Here is a 21,481-nt window from a genome sequence, read left to right on the forward strand (position 1 = left end):
ATGCAGACGTGTAATAAAGCAGCATTGTCTCCGCTCACTTTGCAGTGCTCGTTGGACTGTGATGATGAAGATGAGGAAGATGATGATGATAATAATAATAATAGTGGAGTGGTTCTTCTGTCTGCCGCCATTGTTTTCGCATTCATGCACACGGCGTCCTCCACGTGGAAAAAGACGCTTGTCAACGAATAGACCTTTGTGTTGATTCCGTCGTAATAATGTTGCTTGTCACAGTTCACTTTTATCGTACCGTCGATCTTCAAGGATCCTCTCCATCCGAATAAACGCCTCCTCTCAAATGTACACCTCGGCCAAATTGATGACGTTGACAGAATGAGACTCAATTCATCGAGCAACCCAATTAACGAGAACCGGCTCCATAACGAACCTAATCAGTCAGTCTGAAATAAAACACGTGGGCAGGGTCTTATGGCCGTGCACCAACGACAATACACAAAGAAAACACCTCCGCCCAAATCTCAGGAAAAAGCATTCGTACAAACGTTAGAACAAAATAAAACATCATCCTATCATCAAACTAATGGCACATCGGCATGGTCTCACGGCCACGCTGCAATAACAAACACGCGGAAAATGCTTGAGTAAGGCGGTGACACATTCACTTCCATAAAGAGAAGAAATAAAGACAGCAACCACGTCTTCTTTTCACATGATACTTACGAGCAACAAACTGCAGACTGCATATAATTCACTTCCAGAATGTCTTTTTGGAACAAAGGGCCACATGAAAATCGCATTGGCATGGTCTCACGGCATGCCTTATCCATCCAAAAGTGACATCTCCAGGTGTGGGACAGTTTTCCTTTGGCTCCACTTTAAAAGTAATTAAAAATCCATGAGAGATATATGCGTCGCTGGCTCGCCAGATGTTCGACCTTCAACTGCCTCTCTTTGGTCTTTGCGCAACGTGTGCCGCCACCGTCATCTTCCTGAGTCGGTAGCAGCAGCCTGGCCTCTGCCGGCTGGCGTGCTGACGCCACTTGAAAGGGGGGGAATTTTTTTTTTTTTTCTGGTGGAGCCTCGCAAGTGCTGAACCAGCAGCTGGTGAGGTCACAGGCTGTGACAGTCGAAACTCTGTAACGGGAAAAGGCTTTCTTTTATTTTCAGTTCTGTATTTTTTCCAAATATTGACTGCCAGCGAAATGAAGCCTTTCAGGGACGGCGGTCAGGACAGCGGACAGCCTATCACGTTATCAGGTTACAGGTTATCATTATTGGTGCATGACAAGGTTAAAGCAACAACATGGATTTTTATTCATTCATTCATTCATTCATTCATTCATTCATCTTCCGAGCCGCTTGATCCTCACTAGGGTCGCGGGGGGTGCTGGAGCCTATCCCAGCTGTCTTCGGGCAGTAGGCGGGGGACACCCTGAATCGGTTGCCAGCCAATCGCAGGGCACACAGAAACGAACAACCATTCGCACTCAAACTCACACCTAGGGACAATTTAGAGTGTTCAATCAGCCTGCCACGCATGTTTTTGGAATGTGGGAGGAAACCGGAGCACCCGGAGAAAACCCACACAGGCCCGGGGAGAACATGCAAACTCCACACAGGGAGGCCGGAGCTGGAATCGAACCCGGTACCTCTGCACTGTGAAGCCGACGTGCTAACCACTGGACTACCGGGCCGCCCCATGGATTTTTAATGATCTGTAAATAGCGCTATCATGTCACAATCACTCACAGATTGCAGATTTTTTTTCCCTCTGTATTGCAGGAGCTCGCTGACTCTTCAACGGCCAGTTCCTCCATACACTTTGGTGACTCCCGCTCTACGTGGAGGTAAGAAGAAGACAAAATTAGCCGATGTGTCACGGCTGTCTAGACGTGAAATTTGGCTCACAACACACTTCCTCGTCTCTCGAGTCGATTTTTATTCTGGCCTTAGAACGAGACTAGAATCAAAATACAGGCCAGACTTGTGAGCCACACATATACACACACACACCTCCACACCACCACCACCTACAGTGTATGGAGAGATGCTCCACATGTCCATTTGATGTGGCTTTCTGGCAGGTATAAACCCGCTATTTTAGAGGAGAAGAGGTCATCAATAAAGAGCTTCACCATAGTCACGAAAGATTTTTGTAATGTTTAGCCTTCTGAAGCAAGGCATTCTGTATCGGTCATTCCACAAATGTCTCCATTTAATTTGAGGCGTGCCGCAGGGCTCTGTTTTCCGCCCCCAATCATTGTCATTGAAGGACATGAGTTCATTTGAAGACTGCGTCATCCATTGTGTTTTGTGAAGTTGTTGACATTTCTATGAGTCATAAGTGAAGCTGTCTTGGGAAGTGACGGTGTCTTGGACTCGCTAGTTAAAGACAAAAATTCAGGCATTCTATGACTTTGGATACAGCGCGTCACCGTGTTTGCTTCGATGTCTAGGCCCAGGATGACTAGGATGACTAATGTCTTGAAATTTGTCGCTTGTGAAAAATTTTCTGCCGTTAATTGAGCTATGGGACAAGTTACAAGCAACTTAGATCAGTAGTCCTCTGCCTGAGAATGCAGATTATCCGAATCGGCTGGTATTTGGTGCAAAATTGATGCGCCCACCAAAGATTTGTGTATGTGAGGCGTGATTACAAACGCAAATACTGTGTCCAACCTGGTTTAAACATCGTCCGAATGATGAAGTGTTTGTATTTGGCCATGTACAAGCGTCTGTTTTTCACAGAACCACACACACATACACACACACACAAGCAGATTAGAATGAAATGTCAGGCAAATACCAGAGCCTGAACTCTGCCCCGAATCCAGCGTGTGTGTTGCTCTTGCACATAAATGATGGCATTTGAAGCATTTTAGATGATTACATGTGATGAAACACAAAATAGCGCTGAGGTGAAAACTAAAAGGCAGAATGTTAACTTCTCACCGTTTGAACGTACCGTGTGTTGGCTCTGATTGATGGTCCCTTCGGAGCCTGTTCCAAAGTAACTAAGTTAATTCCGCTTAAGTGAAATGAGTTAAGCGGCTTCTCAAGCTTCTAAATCAATAGCCAAGTCTCGGGACTTCGCTCGCCTCTGACACTTTCACCACAATTGGGAAGACACACTCACGTCTAGTTCGGCGAGAGTCACGGTGAAAATGAAACACCCCCTGCACCCCACCTCTTTAATTTAGTCAGTAATGATTACTCTGCTTTAATGTTGCTCAGGCAAATTTTGAACAGACTACACATCCTAGAGCTCCTATAACATGCTACTTTTGATCATCTTGGTGTGGTACAGGTGTCAATTTTAGCTCGAGTTCTTTCAATAGACCAAAATACTCTCTCTCTCTCTCTCTCTCTCTCTCTCTCTCTCTCTCTCTCTCTCTCTCTCTCTCTCTCTCTCTCTCTCATCATCATTACCGAAGCCCCCATGGATGCCTCCTTTCTCGACTGCTCTCTTTCTTCTACACAAACGACTACCCCTCAATGCACCCAGCTGTCAAACTCCAGAAGTTTGCAGATGGCACCGCTCCACAATATACGGTCCTGGTTTTAAAAAAAAAACCGAGATAAAACAAGAGCAATGATTCGATCATGACCAAGAAAATCTTCTTCATCCATATGTGCGTACTTTGCTGTTTGGAGTGGTTCGAGATGAAAGCGGAGAGTCCCACCTTACCACTTAGTGTACCAGCACCACCACTACTACTTAGCACGAGTGCCATTTGTTTTGTTCCTACCAAATCATCCCTCGAGCCATCGACTTGGATACTGCATTTCACTTCCTACATGCTAACTTCCAATTCACCATTTCTCTCCTACTTTCTATTCCTTCCTCGATTAATCTAATTCATATTCCCTACCGCCTTCATCAACCACCCTTTCTATCAATTTCCTTCTCTCTCTCCCCTCCCGTGTCTTTCTCCTACATTAACAACTTTGTTCTCTGCTGAGAGGCCCGTGGGCGGTGGTGCGAACCCTTGTCGAGTTTGAGCGGCACTTTCGCCTCGTTGCCGCGGCGACGCTCCCGCAACAACCACCACCTAAGAAAAGAAACAGCCGTCCATCTCCATCTATGTTTAACAGTGTGAAGGTCCGTAGTCCGCCTGGCCCGCACGGAAATGAGGACGGAGAGAGTAATAACGGCAATCAGGCGGCAATTGAAGCCGTGAGGTGTGACTCATCGGTGGAGCGCCGAGCCATCGGGGGCCCACTTGTCCTGTACAGCAAAGCCGTCATTTGCCACCTTCGGATGCGTCCTGACATCCTGTGACTCCCTCCTCATCTTCCACTTCGACACGCGCTCGCATAAATCGACACGCGCATCTGGTTTGACAGCGGAAGCCGCGTCTGCATGTTTCAAACTGACGCTCGATGTAACCGCTGCCCGTGAATGTCACGCGGCGTGTCACGTTGCCTTCACGCGGATACAGTTAACGTCGCTATTAGAGGCCATGGGGGTTGAGAAGGCCACAACTGGGTTGTCGAGATACAACCGTATCTCGACAACCCAGTTTACATTTGACGGGGGGTGGGGGGAGTCCCAAAATGCTAAGTTGTTCAAATAACGGTCTTCTGGCCACAACAAAGTACTGTCCTCACATGTACTTTCTCAAAAATCCTGTACAGTAATCCCTCGCTATGTAACACAATTCATTTTTCACGGCTTCGCTGGTTATAATGATTTCAGAGTTTTTCATGGTATGAACTGTCGGTTGCTTGATTTTTTTTTCTTCTTCTTCTTTGACCCTTCTTGTTGTGGTTTGCTGTCAAATTAAAGACACCAAACAAAGATGACATGTTCCGGATAGAAACAAACCACATTAATTTATTTGATGAAAAGCCACTAGCTTGATGCTAACGCACAGTGCAAAACACCATAGGAAGGCTAACAAAGCTAGCATCAATATTGCAGTAAATATTCATTTCAGTGGGGAAAGACGACTTAGACACGAGTTGTTGGAAACGTTAAACTTCCAACATTGTAAACATGGCAAACAAACGTATTATTATTATTATTATTATTATTATTATTACGTATTATTATTGGGGTTTTCTGTTTGTTTGTTTTTTTACATACTGTGTGTCTCCACAATACTCAACTTCAAATCTTCCTCACTGTTTTGGTTCATTTCGTCCGTCTCGTCCTGTATTTTGACCGTGTGCCCTTCACATCGTCCTGTCTCTTTGTCTGTCCCGGTCAGGCACCCCGGCGGTCCGGTTCTCAACACTCTCAGCTTTTCACTGGCCTGGGCGAAGTAGTTCTTTAGCTCCTCCACTGGACCTTCTCCGGAGAACAGCCTCTCCACGTACGCCTGGGCGTATTGATCCGAGGTGATCGTCTCCAGGTTGAGTGAGGACAATGAAGCTGCAACGTGAAGGTCAGCAAATGATGTTTAAGTGCTGTGAAAGCCCACTTGTTTGTTTGACGACTAAAAGGGCTGCAGAGGAAAATGACATCAAAACTAAAAGTGCAGTTGTGCTCTCAAGAAAGGTTTGTTGATAAATTCAGTGGAAGTGAAGTTTGGTGGAGGACTTTTGTGAACCAGAAAATAACAAGTTTTTATTTTTGCAATAACATGTCATGTCTCCAGCCACAGACTTGTCAAAAAGTAAATTAAGCAAAGTTCCCCAGCCTGGAAAATGTGTTGCATCAGAACCTTGCAGTGAGTTCGGTTTTTTTTTTATTGATAAATGAAACATTCCGAAATCACATGTACCGTAAATGAATTCACAGCCTTTGCCAACAGGCTCCAAAATTGAGCACAGGCGCATCATTTTTCCACTGATTACCCTTGAGCGGTTCCCACAGCTTAATTGGAGTTCATCTGTGGGGAATTTAGTTGATTGGACATGATTTGGAAAGGCACAGGTGACAATGCGTGTTGAGACACAAACCAAGCATGAAGTCAGCTGTGAAATATTTGCTGGTCTGGTGTGTCAACGTCTGAGCAGAAATATTTACATAGTAAGCGTGCATTTTTATTGTTTTTTTTTAGACATTTTTCATAATTAGCATTATAGGTCATTATTTCTATTTAATGTTATGGGTTTTATATTTTGTCAATTATATATAGTATTTAGAGGTTTTCACGGTACTTAAGATAAGATAAGATATCCTTTATTCGTCCCACACTGGGGAAATTTACAGCCTCCAGCAGCAAGAATGTATGTAGAAAGAAGAAAGAGAAAAAAAACAACAAACATCTTTCAATTAAATGCAATATGAACACAAAATGGATAAATCGCAGTACTATTTACAATTTTCCTTCACATCATTTAATTATTATTACTATTATGATTGTTATTTTTTATTCATCAGCCTGACAGCAGTCGGTAGGAACGAGCGTCGGTATCTCTCCTTCTTGCAGCGCGGGTGTAACAGTCTCTGGCTGAAGGAGCTACCAAGTGCTGTCAGGGCGGGCTGGAGGGGGTGGGAGGGACTGGCCATCATAGCTTTTAGCTTAGTTAGCATCCTTCTGTTGCCCACCTCCTCCAGAGTGTCAAGGGAGCAACCCAGGACAGAAGTGGCCTTCCTGACCAGTCGCTCCAGTCTCTTTCTGTCCCGGGCTGAGATGCTGCCTGACCAGCAGACAATGCCATAATGGATGGCCGAGGCCACCACCCAGTTATAGAACGTCTTAAGGAGTGACCCCTGCACCCCAAAAGACCTCAGTTTCCTGAGTAGGAAGAGTCGGCTCTGTCCTTTCCTAATCAGGGTGTCCGTGTTTGTAGACCAGTCCAGTTTGTCGTTCAGAAGAACACCAAGGTACTTGTAGGAGGTCTTACAGTCCAGTCAAAGTACATTTTTGCCTGATGGAATGTATCTATAATGTATTTAAATTAGTTGTCATTTATTTCATGATTCATTCTAGTTTATTATTATTATTGTACAATAATGCAGATTTTATGAAAACAATACTTTCACATCATTTAATAATTAGCACACCAATTTGTCGATCGATTCAGTATTTTGTGGTATAACATTTTTTGACCATGTAAATATTTATTATAATAAGAGCATAATATTTTACTGCAAAAAAATGAATGCAAAATCCGAAGGAAAAAAAAATCATCCCTCCGTCCATCCATTATCCCAGCTGTGTTCAGGCAGTTGCAAGTTACTTACTAGTAAATTGTCATAAATTTCCTCCAATTGGCTGCACAACATATTTTCCCCTAAATACCAACGCTACTGTCAAATGCATCCTTGCAAGTAGTTCAGAGGAGCAAACATTACCTATCTCAGCCTCCAGGGCGGCAAGAGCAACGGGGACGCTCTTTCCCGTCTCCCTATCGCTCACCATCAGCCCCGTCATCGATCCTTCGTCCTGCAGCTCACACGACAACGCAGGCTGGCCTCCTCGACATTTCACCACACAAACCGTATTGCGCTTATAACATCTGCAAACACAAAATTCCACAGTCCGGTCGTTCTCAATTCTGTCCCCACCAAGTAACATATCTTGTATTGTTAGAAGATGCTGCAGCCAATCCCGGCTGATTTCGGGCAGATGGCAGACTACACCCTGAACTGGTCGCCACTCAGTCGCCGGGCACATGTGGACACAAACGACCATTCACACGAGTCCGGTGAGTGCACCACTACTTTTTTTTTTTTTTACGAGTCATTTATTCGCAGTCGGACAGCACAGTCGTCAGCATTTGTTTTTAATGCGCACGCGGACTTCACACTGTGACTCATCAAAAACACGAAATGAAACAATATGTAGATTGGGATAAATAATAGTGCACCCATCTCCAAAGAGCTGCATATTTTTGTATTTTTGTCCTTTGGTTGTGTGTCAATTCGATGAGAAACAGACGTAATATTAAGTGTCGTTAAAGCAAAAAAAAAAAACAAAAACCATCCACTATTTTCACGTTGATATGTATTTGGACTGAGAAAAATAATGGTGCACCCAACTCAAAAGAGCTGCTCGTTTTGTCCTTTGATTGAGAGCTAATTCATTGAGAAACAGACCAACGATTAAATGCTTTTAAAGGTGTCTCTCGCGATCATTCTTTTCATCTCCTCATTTTAAAAATAAAAAAAAAAATTGGCACTGATTAGTGTTTTGGCTGAGAAAAGTAATAGCATTGCTGTATTAAAAAAAAACTGCTTTTTTGTCCTTCGATGAGCATAAATTTGTTGCCAAACGGTAATGCTCTTAAGTGCTTCTGTCATCATCTGTACTTTCCACTCTACAAAGAAAACATCCACTTTTTTCACTGTGTGAATTGAGAAAAGTAATAGGACACCCGTGTCAGAGCCGAAACCTTTCGTTCTTCAGATGACTGCAAATTGCTGTTAAAGGTCTCTGTCATGATCTTTGTTTTCTTCTCGTCGCGGAAAAACATCCGCTATTTCCGCGCTGATGTGCATAACAACTGAGAAAAGTAATAGCGTGTTAAAAGAGTGAATGCAAATTCCTCAGGAAACAGAAACGCTATTAAGTGCCGTTAAAGGTTTCTGTGCTGATCCATTTTCTCACGTCCTGGCAAAAAAAAAAAAAAAAGCGCATCCACTATTTTCGTACTGATAAGTGCAATAACTGAGCTAAGTAATGACAAAATGTGGCACATGAGTGCCACATTTTGTCCTTTAATATCATGCAAATTTGTTGAACAATAGACTTTCTGTATAAGTGCTGCTCAAGGTGACGGTGTCAAACAACATTTTCATCTTGTAGAAAACTTTCAGTGTTCTCTTTTTGTTCCCATAAGTGTATGTAGACGTCATACGACACCCGTCTCAAAAGACCTGCATCATTTGCACAGACATTCGATTCAAAATTCCACAACTTCAAAGGAAGAAAATCTGTAGTCATTTCTCGTCACGTATCCCAATACTTTTGTCCATTTATTGGTATTCTCAGGTTGTCTTACCTGTAAGCAGGTACCATCTGTGCCAGGTCCTCCTTGTATTGCTCCAGCACGGCCCTCGCTGACAGGGGCTCGTCACGCCCCTCCAGGACAGCCAAGTGAATCAACATTTGGGTATGGAACGCCGCCCCGCTAGCCCAGAACCTCAAAGACCTGAACGTCCGAAAGTGTGTAAGTACAACAGCAACCAGTGATGGGGATCATCAAAGAAAAATACGTTGTGACTGTATTTAAGTAATTGTATATTCCTGACGTTTTATTTTGACTGCCTACATTTGAAAAGAGATTATTTGTACTTTCTGCTCTGTCAAAATAGGTTGGCTGTTTTTTTCTGAAACTCTGTCGATAAAGTAAATAGAGAGGGCTAAAAGTCAAGCGCTCTTGAAGATTTTGGGCTGTGGAAAAGGCCCTTTGGACACTTCACTTGGCTTTCCAGGTGTTCATATGTGGCATTACCACCAGTACGATGGAAAACCTTGGCTTTGCTTCCAATTAGGAGATGTGATGCAAGTGAAGCTTGTAGCTTTGCTGCGTTTAATTCAAACTAACATTTCTAGAGATAGTTTTCAATCACTTGGTCAGCATTTGTCTGTTGGAGTTTGAGAACAGGAGAATAAGCTATTCTTGAAATGATTTTGTTTTAGTTGGTTTGTTTTGGATATCTATCGCTAGCTTTCCCGTCTCCCTGTCACTCACACTGATGACCCTTTTTAGCCCTCAACTTAGAAAGTTGAAATATTTATAACATTTCTGAAATGTTTAGCCCTCAAAGTTGAAATATTTATAACATTTCTGAAATTAACTGAATCTTTCTATCTACCTATATATCCATCTAGCTAGCTTGCTAGGTTGGGAGTATGGTTGAAAACTAGCATTTATGCTAAGTCCGGCGCATTTACACTGTTGTGTTGATTAATGTGCACTGTCCCAAATTCATTAAATCATTAATTCTTTCATTAATCAGTACCCAATTCAAACATCTCTCACCACACGAAGACAAGCAGAAGTGAGACTGATTGACCTCATGTCGCTGAATATTGTTTTTGACAGCTTGCCTCACTGTCCAACATTAGCCACAAGGCTAGATAGCGCTTACATTTAGTCGAATATTTCTGTCATGTATTTACGTTTAAGATAATACCACAGCAATTTTATCTGTACTTCTACTTAAGTATAGTGTGTGATACCGGCATCTTTTTTTTTTTTTTTTTAATGTTGACTCACTGTGAGTCGCAGTTCCCATCCACCAGAGAGATCTTAAGTTTGGTCAGTGTGATGCTAAGCTGGGCCTCCATTCTCAGAGAGTCCTGGAGGAGTCGTGTTTTATCAGCCAGGTTGATCCTGCAGCGTTTCAAGTACTCCTCCATGACTTCTTGGAGCTCCCGCACTCTCTATTGGAGATCATGTTTCATTTTAATTCCATCCAAAGAGTTCCAAGATCATACATCACAACAAGGCTTAACCTGGCACGACGATGGACCGGTCGCCGTCTTTCCCGCCCGCGACAAGGATGTGACAAGCAGGTCCATTACCATGGTAACGGCAAGTCCCAGCAGTCCGGCGAGACGGGGTTCATCCGAGAATGATGATAGTCGTCCAATCAGATCCTTCAGGTAGGTGGGTGCCCTGCTCCTAATCTCCCCTTGCAGCTAGAAGAAGATGTTGATGGTATGGGTAATTAACTTGTACTACAACAGGAAGAAGGTTACAACTGCTCAGGGAGCTGCAGGATTGTTTTTTACAGAGGCTAAAGAATATATACCTTCCTTATTTATTTGGGGATGGCAACATCATCTACAGTGAATTTCTGAGGCACACAGGGGTAAATGAAAGATTGCTTTCTAATTTTTTTAAAAATCCGCCACTGTCTCCTACTCTGTGGCATTTTTATCATTATCTTATGAATTATTTTGGTTTATATTGCAACTTTGGTCTTTACTATGCAAAACACTTTCACACACACATTCAAAAGCTTAGTCAGGGTAATATTTTTATGTTTTGTTTTTTTCTATTGCTGTGATGAACCTGCAGCATTTGCGCCTGGAGGTGGGCCCCAGGTTCTTCGTTGGCCAACAGCAGGGGGTGCACTACGCTCAGGTTCGGTACAGCTCCACCCTCCAACATGGTCCGGTACAAAAGGTTACCAATGGCACATTTCACCCCGGAGAGTTCCTCTTCTGACGACAGCAGCTGGCCCATGTTGACGTATTTAGCGGCTAAGATTCTAAGCTAACACTTCACAAAATAATGTAGCAGTACTTTCACATTTGAGCTTGTGTGTGTGTTGTTGTTGTTGTTTTTTTTTTAACTGGTCTCTTGCTCGCTTCCTGTCCCACTTCCTTTTCCTGCTCCAGTAGAGTTTTCCAAGACAAGACTGGAGTCGAATTTAGCTGAGCTATAAATGTTGACCTCCCCCTAGCCACGGGGAGCAGAACCCTTCAGCGTATTGCAAAAAGATGGCCCTTTAAAGACGCTGACCCCCGAAAGCCCTCTGACCCCTTTAAATATCAACCCTTCAAAGAGTAAAGTCGTTATTAAAACACTTTTCTCTCCTGTGCTATCTTTGAGTGGATGCAATTGAAAGTAATCCCCTTCATGCTAAAGGAGCAAAAGAAGCCGGAGGCACCAAGGGATTGGAAGTAATAGCTACAAACTGACAAATAGGCCAAGGGCTTTTTATTTAGCTAAATGGAACAGAGAGGCCTTGGTGGTGGCGGTTTTTCCTCTTTCACGAGATTGAATATGGGACAATAGGGTGTGGGAATTTAGGTGGCGTTGGAGATGTTCTTTGTTATCTGGGACAAGGGCTCGGTGGAGTGATACGCCTCTTGACTGCACCTCAGGTTACAGCCAGCAGGGCCTTTTTTTTTCAAGCTTATGCTTATTTTTTCCAGCATTTCACACCGGCAAGGTTTTCCTTTTCTAAGTCCAAATTTTTACTGAAGCTTTTTTGTTTGTTTTTCATTTTTGTGGCGGGATGATCAGGATCCCCTCGCATTAAAAAAATGGCAATAGTGTCACAGATTTGACTCAAATCACTTACGAAGCAACAATTTCCTCCAAGTGCAACACCAAATTATACATCTGCCTCTCGCCAACAAGTATAAATTACTTTTTTGGGGGGGTGGGGCAAAGATGTTTTCACTCCTTCTACTTGCCCCCATGCGCACCTTTTGAACAAAAAGCTCCTCCCTCATTCACTTGCGAGGACTGACGTGTCTTGTTGTTTTCGTGTGTGTTCTGCTGTTGACTCACTGCTGACACACTTCACACTCCTCCAGGAGTGATGAATATTTCAATGTGCCCGTGTGCCTATGCCTCACACACACGCGTACATGCGCCGTCATCCCGCACCAAATAGATGCACTCATCTACTCAGACTCCGCCTTCCTTCTTTGTAAAGGTCTCTTTTGCATTCGACTTTGAAGATGAGAGTAGTAAGAAGAAGACGATACAGCAAAAGGAAAATGACAAAGTGAGGGCCAGACGTGTTAATGGCAAATCTTACTCACGAGGTGAGCCAAGGCGGAACATTTGGGGAACGATTAAGAGATAAGTGAACAAGGTTTTGGCTTCAAAATGACCTCTTAAAATTGTGTTGATGGGATTTCTATCTCATATTGGACCATGAGTGTTTCGTTATTTCTCAACATTGCTTGTAAAAAAAATAAAAAATTGAGGGCTTCTTGGTTGAAGAAAAATCCGAATTACACTCAAAGGGACATAATTTACATGTTTGGATATTTAAAAATGGTTCTCCTGCGTCTTCGTCTAAAAACAATTGCAACTAGGCAAACGGCATGAATTTCATGCATTTTCATGCATGTAGGCAGCACTTCATACACGTCATGCACTTTGTCAATTAGAGTGCAGATCCGTACATATGGCGCATGCAGCAGAGGCATCGCCAAACACAACCATCGCATTGACTACCTGTCTGAGTCATTGAGTTAGTGCTGCTTATCAGAAGCTAGCACGGATATGCAAGGCTAATCTGTGCAGCGAAAGAGGGAAAAAACTAAATGCACATGATACAGATGTGCCTTTGCGATAAAAGTGGCAAGTGTTTCAGAAGATTAGAAGTACTTCAGATTTTTTTTTTTTTGCTTTGAATTGCAAGTCAGAAAAATGGTGCTTTTAGCTCAATACAAAAAAACGATGCCAAAACCCCATCGATGGGTTCCCGAAATCCCCAAAAACTTTTAAGCAGATATTTGAACACATATGCTGGAGCAATACACGTAAACAGACAATATAACAATACTCACAGATATCGGGTATATTCGATATCCTTTGCGAAAATGACTCAAATGGAGCATCACAATTTCCAGTGAAATGAAGCAACATTTTTAAAATTTGATTTTTCTTTTTTGCTTAAGCTTCCTGTTATACTGTGGGTCAAACTGACAGACTTGAAAGAAAAATAAAAGCAATATGTCTAGTGGTGCAAAAAGTGTAATCAACGATAAATACTGATTATATAATTAGATTATAATTATTCAAATTTTTTTTTTTACTTTACTTATGACGCTTTCGGGTCGAACTGAAAATGGAACATTTTTGCGGTTCCTGATGAACATACATAACAGGAGGGTTCATTTCATCAGGTAGTTTGAAATCCTGTCTTAACTTTTAGATGTAATCCCTGTGGAGCAAGGCAAATAGAATCATTCTCCTGTGTGATATCAAGCAATTTGATTTTTACAAAATGGCACTCTTCTCCACCCCGTGGCAGGTTGCATTGTAATTTTGCTGCCTTTCAGAGCCACATTAAAAGCCTTCAAACTTGTCATGTGCGCCTGTGAGATGAATGGTGATTATAATGACCCTGAAAGCCTCTCCGCATGTACATTTAAAACAAGATGAATGGCTCTCTTACTGCTCAGCTTTTCTTTGTGACGTTGCCCACGCATCAGCTTTCACCGGGCCGTGATATGCGATGTGCCCGTGCAGAACGGCAATATCAATTCTTTTTTTTTCTTTTTTTTTTGGCATAATTAGCCCCGCTGCTGTTGAGTGGACACATTGCCTAGCGCTAAAACGTATTTCATTCATGACAAGCTTAACTGAAATGAATGTATGGATTAAAAGTATATTATAACGCAACTTCATCATGGAAAAAAATTAAATAAAATGTCCACTTGGAGCTCGTTTTGGCGAATTCCCATGTACTAATTCTGGAATTTGCTCTCAATCTGTTATGATAGAGGTCTGCCAAATTGTGTGTGGATTGGTGAAAGTGGTGTCAGGGGCTGATTGTTTATCAATCTTTCCAAACTCTCCAAATAATGTCTGCCGTCTGTGTATGGCTTAGGCAAAAAAACAAAACAAAAACAAATCCAAAGCTTGGCTATATAGTATTGCAGTAGTAGTCCTTCTGGAGTCATCAAAATTAGACACCTTTTCCCAATTTAATAATATAGTGCTGATAATTTGCAGTCAAAAGTTGATTCATGCCCCCACCCCCAAAACAACAACATTATTTGAGTCATCCAGAACAGGAAAAACTCCACTGACATTTTCGAAACTCTGTGACCCAAACGCTCGTATTGATTTTTCAAGGTTTAATAAAAGGTATGATGTTGTTCTGAGGCACGTCGATACATTTCATTTGGCCAAACAAGGGTGCAATCTGAAGTGGTGACCCAGCAATCTGTCCGCATTGCTCCCGGGTGAGGTAAGGCTGAACATTGTAATGTAATATCCATCCATTTACTATATGCTTTGTCCCCATTAGGTCTGTTATTGGGTGAGCTGCATCGTATCCAGCTGAGTTTAGGATGATAAATGAAGTTTACCTTGAAGTGGCGAAATACAAGCCTGACCATTCATATTCCATGAATAAATAATTTTGAGTCTTCAATAAACCTTATATGTGTTTTTGAAATGTGAGAGGAAACCAAAACATGCTGGAGCTGTAATTTGAAGTCAGATCCTCATAACTGAGTTCAACATGCGAACCACTCCATTCAATGAACATTATAATATAACATACTCTAAAATGAGGGGAAAACAGGGCGATCTGACCTTCCATTTAGATCACTTGACATTTTTAACTGTCCCTTGGGTCACTTTAGTCCCGAAGTGAGGCCTCAAGGGGAAATGCCATTTAAAAAGGCCACGGTCCATGAGTGTGCCTGTTAGTGCAGCAGCCCCGCTTTGTCAAGTCACTACACTGAAATGGCTTCAAATTAAGTTGATGCTTGAGTGGGTCTGTGCATTTTGGAGCGCTCCCACTCCATTAAACCCGTAAAAAATATATATTTATCTCTTTTTTTTCTCGTTGCAACACCACATTGTTAGGTCAAACAATCCAACCCCCCAAAATTAAAATGGTTATTTTTTTATGTGGTACTTTATTTAAACAAGCAATTTACAAACAAATTCTACTCGTACATCAAGGCGCCACTGTATTAAAAAGTCAACATGGATTGGAAGTGGGGAAAGGGTAGCTTGGAAGCTTCGTTTATCAGGGTGTCCCCCGCCTACTGCCCGAAGACAGCTGGGATAGGCTCCAGCACCCCCCGCGACCCTAGTGAGGATCAAGCGGCTCGGAAGATGAATGAATGAATGAATGAATTCCTCTATTACTCTGTTGGTGGCATTTGTACGTGGTCAAATAACGTGGGGAAACCTACCCGTTGACTAAAAGAGACCCCTGCTGGAACAGAAAATGAAATGCATTCTGGTGACGTATTTCCGCTTCCGGTACAAACAAACCAGCTCACATTATGGCGGTTTACTTTGGGCCGATATGAGTTTTTGCCTGCGTTTATTGCCGGATGAAACTTTACAGTGAGCGCAATGTTCAACAAAAGCAATGATGCGAGTCCAATTCGCTACTTTTGCACGAACGGTTACGGGATGGAGCCGTTTGTCGTCGACGAGGTGACGCGAAAGCTTGCGGCGCACGACGTGAGTGGAGAAAAAAATAATGTACATAAATAGAAAATTCAAATCCAAAGTGAATATACTGTACCAGTTGAATGAACCTAAATATTAATACACGTAGAGGAAGTATGACATCATCATTTTCATCCCGATCGAAAATGCACTCCAGAATCAAAAAACGTGACAAAGGACACATAGGCGTTCCTCGCGTTAAAAAAACAAACAAAAAACTAAGTGTACAATACTTTGTGTTTTTTAAAGTTTCAAATAATTAAGACAAAAAAAATACACAAGTTAAAAAAAAAGAAATGTAACCCTAAGGGCAAAAACTAACTTCGATGTATAGTCTGGATTGCATTTTCTTTCTTTTTTAATTTTTTTTTTTACACATGACTGTATTTTGTTGTTCACAGGGTCACCCCCACATATGTGAGGCGAGGTGAAAAAAATATTATATTTGGAAGTTATTATATTACAAGTTCTCCGGGTACTCCGGTTTCCTCCCACATTCCAAAAATATGCATGGCAGGCTGATTGAATGCTCTAAATTGTCCCTAAGTGTGAATGTGAGCGTGGATGGTTGTTTGTCTCTGTGTGCCCTGCGATTGACTGGCAACTAGTTCAGGGTGTCCCCCGCCTACTGCCCGAAGACAGCCGGGATAGGCTCCAGCACCCCGCCGCGACCCTAGTGAGGATCAAGCGGTTCGGAAAATGGATGGATATATTACAAGTGAAAAAATAGCTGTCTTCGCAAACTGCTTCATTAGCACTGCACATATGCTTGTTTTGCAGATTGAGCGGCTGCAAGGTAAAGTGTTGTTTAGCTCCTCTGCACACATCAGTTTAGTGAAGGAGCTCAAGTCTGCCGAAAGACTCTTCTTGTTGATGAAGCGAGACTCTCCTCTGAAGCTGTCTGCTCCCGCCAACCAAGGTAGCCACCATGCATTACAATTGCATGCTAGATAACGCTTGCTTTAATCGTTTTGTATGCTATGTTCATAGCCAGAGTTGCCTCTGTGCTGAAGTCCACGCTGATTGGTGACCTGCAACAGTGGACCAGTGCTGAAATGACATGGAGGCGTCTGCAGGGGGTGGTAGCAGACAAGGAGAAGGAGAGTGAGGCTGAGGAGCAGAGGACAATGGAAGAAAAGGTTTTTGAGGAGGAAAATGGAGGTGACTTCCAAATCTTGAAGAAAAGGAGAAAGATGGACAGTGGACATGAGTACGTCGACACGGAAGGTGACTTTATTGCGGGAAAACATGGTAATTATAATTTTCCAATCGTCCGGTTGTGTTTGTTTTTGGCTTATTGTGCACCAAAAATGTTCATGGGTCAGCCACTGCCGGTTTAACAATGAAACATTTTAAACATAACAAAGTAATGTAACATTTCTGCCCTGATTTTGGATCGTTGTTTCACGGGAATGTCAATATTTAGAATTTGTTATACTACGTCAGCTCAAAAATGTCTTAAATATAGTGGATCAAATTGGCTTCTCAGTTATTATATATTTGTTGTATGTACAAAGAAAATGTGATTTTTTTTATTTTTATTTCTTTTTACTTTTCGTTAGTTAATTCATTTTTATCTGTGGGTCAAATAAAACTGTAAAAATTTACTTTAATTGTTTGATTCAGATCTGGGTAAAACAGCACCAGGGGCTAATCGGCATTCTTCTGTCCCATTTTCCTTTCGGATTAGCTGCAAGTGTTCTGGGTCTGTGTCCCGCCACCTTAGTGTTCAGGTAATTCTTTTTTTTTTGGGGTGGGGGGCTAAAAAGGTTGTTTTTTTTCTTGATGGAATCACTGTACAAATGGCATTGAATGGCTTCACCAGAACGTGTGTGTATCAAGGTGAAGAAGGTTTGGGGGAACCCCCCCCCCCCCAAAAAAAACCGACACAATTTTAACCAAGCCATATGAATTTGGGTGGACATGAAAAAGGAAGCCAGGTTTAAAGCTGACATTTCTGGCAATATCCTTGTACTTTGAAAAACTCCTACTGTGAAATTCATCCAAATATAGCATATTGTTATAGCATTTTGTTGTTTACGATGATACTAGTGCAGCGTGTTATACCGGAGACAAATTCCTTGTGTGTTCTACATACTTGGCCAATAAAGATGATTCTGATTCTGATGATTCTGATTCTGATATATGTTTATTAAAATATTAATTTTGGATCCTATTTGCCTCTTTTTTATATCCAAAGGAGGTGAGTAAAGTGTTGGGAACCAGTCTCAGTAGACAGTTGGGCTGGAAGGTTGATTTGAGGAACCCACACATTGAGGTCAACTAAAGTTTATTTTTATGAATATTATTCGACTTGTGTTCTCTTTGTTTGGTGTTTACAGCTGCTTATTTTTCCCTCGCAGATTACCGTGTACTTGAGGGATGACTATTGCCTGCTTGGGATCCCGCTCACCAGGTGAGCCCTCGCTGAATTGACATCAAAAGAAGACCTTTCATGCTTTGTGTTTTTGATTTTTTGATTTGAAGTGGTGTTTGTTTCCCTCAGGTTACCGCTTGCTAATCGATGCTACATCAAAACGACGGGACTCAGGTCCACAGTTGCCTGGGCAATGGCTGAATTGGCTCAAATTCAGGTACTGTATTATTACAGTTGCAAAATATACATGCTCCATTTACTGTTATTTTTGAACACAGGAAAATCCCATAATTATGATAATCATATGAGCATGAATAAATATTTTAACATTTGTATTTCAGATTTTAAAATGATGATCATTAATATGCCACATACAATAGTCCGCTGTTTGCTGTGTTTCCCAGTTTGCTTCCCTTGTTCTCGATCCAATGTGTGGTATGGGAACCATCTTAATCGAGGCAGCACGGGAACACCAGGTCACTAATTATTATTTTATTACACTACAAGTTGATCACCACAGTTGTAATGTAAAGAATATGATAATAACATAGATTTGTTTTCTCTGTGAATTGGATTTTCAGCTCGCTGGCTTCCTGGGTTTGGACATCGATGACAGGCAGCTGGACAAAGCGAGTGAGAATGTTGCATTCGCGGAGCTGGGAGACAGGATACACCTCTTAAAAGCTTCAACTACTAGTGAGGAATCTAGCGAAAATGATCCCATAGCGATCGATAATTTGATTCTCTAAGACCTTCATGTCCTCTGGCAGATATGCCTCTCCCGAATGCAAGCGTGGACGCGGTGGTCTGTGACCTCCCATTCGGCAGGAAGTTTGGCACCAAAACAGACATGGCCGCCAGTCTGCCGCTCATCCTCGCCGAGATGGAGAGGTCCTTAGAACCCAAGACAAGCAGATTGGTAACAACAACAAAACATATGTCATTTAACAAGGCTTGTGCTTGCAGAGTCCTCCGTGTGGGCGGAAGCTTGGTGCTCCTCCTGAGTCCTCAGTTGTCGTGCCTCCTGAAAAAACTCCTCACGCAGCCTCAAACGAGAAGTAAAGACTGTGCAAACAAGCAAGGAGCGCAGGAAGTCACGTCAACTCCTACGCAGGGAGAAGAGCCTCCGATGGGGCTGATGACTGAGCCGCGCCCCCCTCTCTCCTCTCTGGATCACCAGGCCACTCTGAGACTCAGTTTAGGCACCATAGATGGACTTTTACATAAATATATAAAAACACAAAATTAATTTAGCAGGGCTGGACATTTTCTACTCGTGTTATCTTCAACAGGCAAAATCATGACCTGGATGAAATCTATACTTAACCTTATAGATAGGCCATTCTTGAAAATGGATGGTTGGACTCCGATGTGGTGTCATCTGTGTTTGCCCAAAAAATGTTGACATTTCAGCCTACAAAAACTCAACATGGATCTTGTTGGTTCTGTGTAATCTCTGCCTGGTGGATGCGACAGTGCCGTTTCACAAACGTAAACAGTTTATTCCGGGCCATTTCTTTTGGTTGAATTGGCCTTAAATTGTTTTATGGGTGTGTTTTTTTAAGATCCAAATTATTTAGTTTCAGTTTAGCAATATCTGAAGTTGAATACTCATATTTGATATTTTGTCTATTTGATGTTAATCTGAATTTAAATAATAGATCAGAAATTACTCAACAGTTAGTCTGTGAAATGCTCCACTCTATAAAAATCTCGATAGATTTTCTCCTGTTATTTATCGACATGTTGTTTTACACCCAATCCAATTTCATTTCAATGAAAAGTCAAGCTGCTTTTGAAGGCAATTTTCTCAAAAGGCTACATTACAAAAAAGTTTTGAAATATTCCTGGAAATGTTATGCAGGTTTGCAAAACCTGGATCATGTCCCTGTTCTCATATGTCACAGATGTCAAACTCGAGGCCCGGGGACCAGATCTGGGCCGCCACATCATTTTCTGTGGCCCGCTAAACCACCTTAAACATGTCAACTACCATGATCCTTTCTAAAATGTCGATTAAAACTTTAAATTCTCATACGTAATTCAGAGATATATTTGACGCATTTTCTTGTTACCAAACCAAATCAACAGTTATTCCTGCCTTCTTTATATGGCCTCAGTCATAACGGCCCAACAAGTGAAACGCTAACTAAAATATGGCCCGCGCTAAAAATGAGTTTGACACCCCCGTCCTACGCATTCCCAGTCTTCAGCATGTTCCTGCGTGTATATTTGATGAAGTAACAGTGGTGGTACAGTATATGGGGCACTGACCTAAAAGAAAACACAGGCCGTTTTATTCAGGGACTGCACCACTTCCGAGAGTGGACTTTAGTTGCACTGCAGTGCTCACTCACTGACCCCCATCAGCTGAATCACAATGCTGCCATCTGCCAACGTTTAGCCCCGCTTAGCCTAGTTGGACCATGAAAGGGCCAGACACGGCCACACTCCGGGCTTACTTAACTTCCAGGCTACCATTCACTTCTCCTTAAGCCAATCACTTGTGATTTTTGATGCCAGCACACCGACAATTGAATCGCATTTAGGATAATGGCTCACATCCGCCCAATCATGTCGGCACATTTATCATCCCGACATGATTGAAAACTTTTCACTGACTGGTGTAAACTTATTTTTTCATTCTTCAGTTCTGTTTTATAGATTCACACGCGTTTGTTTTGTCCCCGCTCCAACTATGGATGTCGGTCGTATGGTCCCAATGAGCACCACCGTCAGAACATCTTGTTCCCATGACAACTGACCGGTGAAAGACACATGGCATGTCATGCTTATGGGCTTCGACCGTGGCTCGTGGCACAGTTGAACCAAGCAGCGGATCCAGATTCGGGCACATTCAGAATACCGGTACACTCTACCTGCCGCTGCGAGGGTCACCTGAGGCAACGTTACATTAAAAAAAAAAAAAGTTTGACCACAAGAGGGCTCATGTGTTAACAAATTGCTGTACCATAACCCGATGTCATTTACCCCATTGGTCTGTCACTATTAAGTCTCTAGATGTATTGACAAACATATTATAAATATAAAGCTCTAAGAAATTAAGTGAACATTTATAATTTACCCAGATACAGCCTAATATCCACTTTTTTCCACCACAGCTCTCACAGCACTTTTACGTACGTCGTCGACGCACTGGTTGGCAGTCGCTGGCCTATCTTACTTTTAAATGTTTTCAGAAAACAAGAGAAAAAACAATTTTTAGAGAGTATAGGACTATTTTGTCAGAGATTTGGTAACTGCAAGTTAAAAAAAAATACTTGTGCCAGGGATTCTCTTTTCGCATCATATACAACACTGCCTAAAAAGCACTTAGCTCTCAGG

At 42.2% G+C, this 21,481-nt stretch overlaps 2 protein-coding genes and 1 long non-coding RNA gene across 5 annotated transcripts; 2 read left to right on the forward strand and 1 right to left on the reverse strand.

The window, feature by feature from the left end:
• Positions 1 to 1,058: 1,058 nt before the first annotated feature.
• LOC127610344 (uncharacterized) lies at positions 1,059 to 11,398 on the forward strand. 2 transcript variants are annotated; one of them, XR_007964816.1, is made up of 8 exons: positions 1,059 to 1,218; positions 1,744 to 1,808; positions 5,175 to 5,351; positions 7,449 to 7,563; positions 8,850 to 9,027; positions 10,160 to 10,469; positions 10,554 to 10,678; positions 10,888 to 11,398. It is a non-coding gene; the product is annotated as an uncharacterized LOC127610344 (long non-coding RNA). The 2 variants fall into 2 exon arrangements; XR_007964817.1 differs by lacking the exons at positions 1,059 to 1,218; positions 10,554 to 10,678 and having other exon boundaries at positions 1,679 to 1,808.
• Positions 4,772 to 11,055, reverse strand: LOC127610342 (uncharacterized). Of its 2 annotated transcripts, none has more exons than XM_052080359.1 (6): positions 10,882 to 11,055; positions 10,389 to 10,505; positions 10,081 to 10,247; positions 8,860 to 9,009; positions 7,211 to 7,374; positions 4,772 to 5,338 (listed from the first exon to the last, which is right to left on the reverse strand). In XM_052080359.1, the coding sequence occupies exons 1-6, from the start codon at positions 11,053 to 11,055 to the stop codon at positions 5,043 to 5,045; spliced, it is 1,068 nt and encodes a 355-aa protein (XP_051936319.1). In that variant the 3' UTR covers positions 4,772 to 5,042. The 2 variants fall into 2 exon arrangements, with proteins under 2 accessions (XP_051936319.1, XP_051936318.1); XM_052080358.1 differs by having other exon boundaries at positions 10,320 to 10,505.
• A 4,140-nt stretch (positions 11,399 to 15,538) lies between the features above and the next one.
• thumpd2 (THUMP domain containing 2) lies at positions 15,539 to 19,929 on the forward strand. Its single transcript, XM_052080357.1, has 11 exons — positions 15,539 to 15,771; positions 16,540 to 16,678; positions 16,750 to 17,010; positions 17,386 to 17,492; positions 17,960 to 18,037; positions 18,123 to 18,175; positions 18,266 to 18,353; positions 18,541 to 18,612; positions 18,718 to 18,832; positions 18,907 to 19,027; positions 19,103 to 19,929. The coding sequence occupies exons 1-11, from the start codon at positions 15,661 to 15,663 to the stop codon at positions 19,383 to 19,385; spliced, it is 1,428 nt and encodes a 475-aa protein (XP_051936317.1). The 5' UTR covers positions 15,539 to 15,660; the 3' UTR covers positions 19,386 to 19,929.
• Positions 19,930 to 21,481: the final 1,552 nt, after the last annotated feature.

Source organism: Hippocampus zosterae, chromosome 11, assembly GCF_025434085.1.
Source record: "Hippocampus zosterae strain Florida chromosome 11, ASM2543408v3, whole genome shotgun sequence".
NCBI lineage: Eukaryota > Metazoa > Chordata > Actinopteri > Syngnathiformes > Syngnathidae > Hippocampus > Hippocampus zosterae.

What these genes read in the sequence shown, in the direction of transcription:
- LOC127610342 (XM_052080358.1), bottom strand. Translation starts at nt 11,055, where the DNA reads ATGGGCCAGCTGCTGTCGTCAGAAGAGGAACTCTCCGGGGTGAAATGT. An exon ending in GATGGGAACTGCGACTCACA is followed by an intron (nt 9,010 to 10,080) that starts GTGAGTCAACAT and finishes TCGGACGTTCAG; the next exon opens with GTCTTTGAGGTTCTGGGCTA. An exon ending in CAGATGGTACCTGCTTACAG is followed by an intron (nt 7,375 to 8,859) that starts GTAAGACAACCT and finishes TTGTGTTTGCAG; the next exon opens with ATGTTATAAGCGCAATACGG.
- thumpd2 (XM_052080357.1), top strand. Translation starts at nt 15,661, where the DNA reads ATGTTCAACAAAAGCAATGATGCGAGTCCAATTCGCTACTTTTGCACG. An exon ending in GAAAGCTTGCGGCGCACGAC is followed by an intron (nt 15,772 to 16,539) that starts GTGAGTGGAGAA and finishes CTTGTTTTGCAG; the next exon opens with ATTGAGCGGCTGCAAGGTAA. An exon ending in AGGCAGCACGGGAACACCAG is followed by an intron (nt 18,613 to 18,717) that starts GTCACTAATTAT and finishes TTGGATTTTCAG; the next exon opens with CTCGCTGGCTTCCTGGGTTT.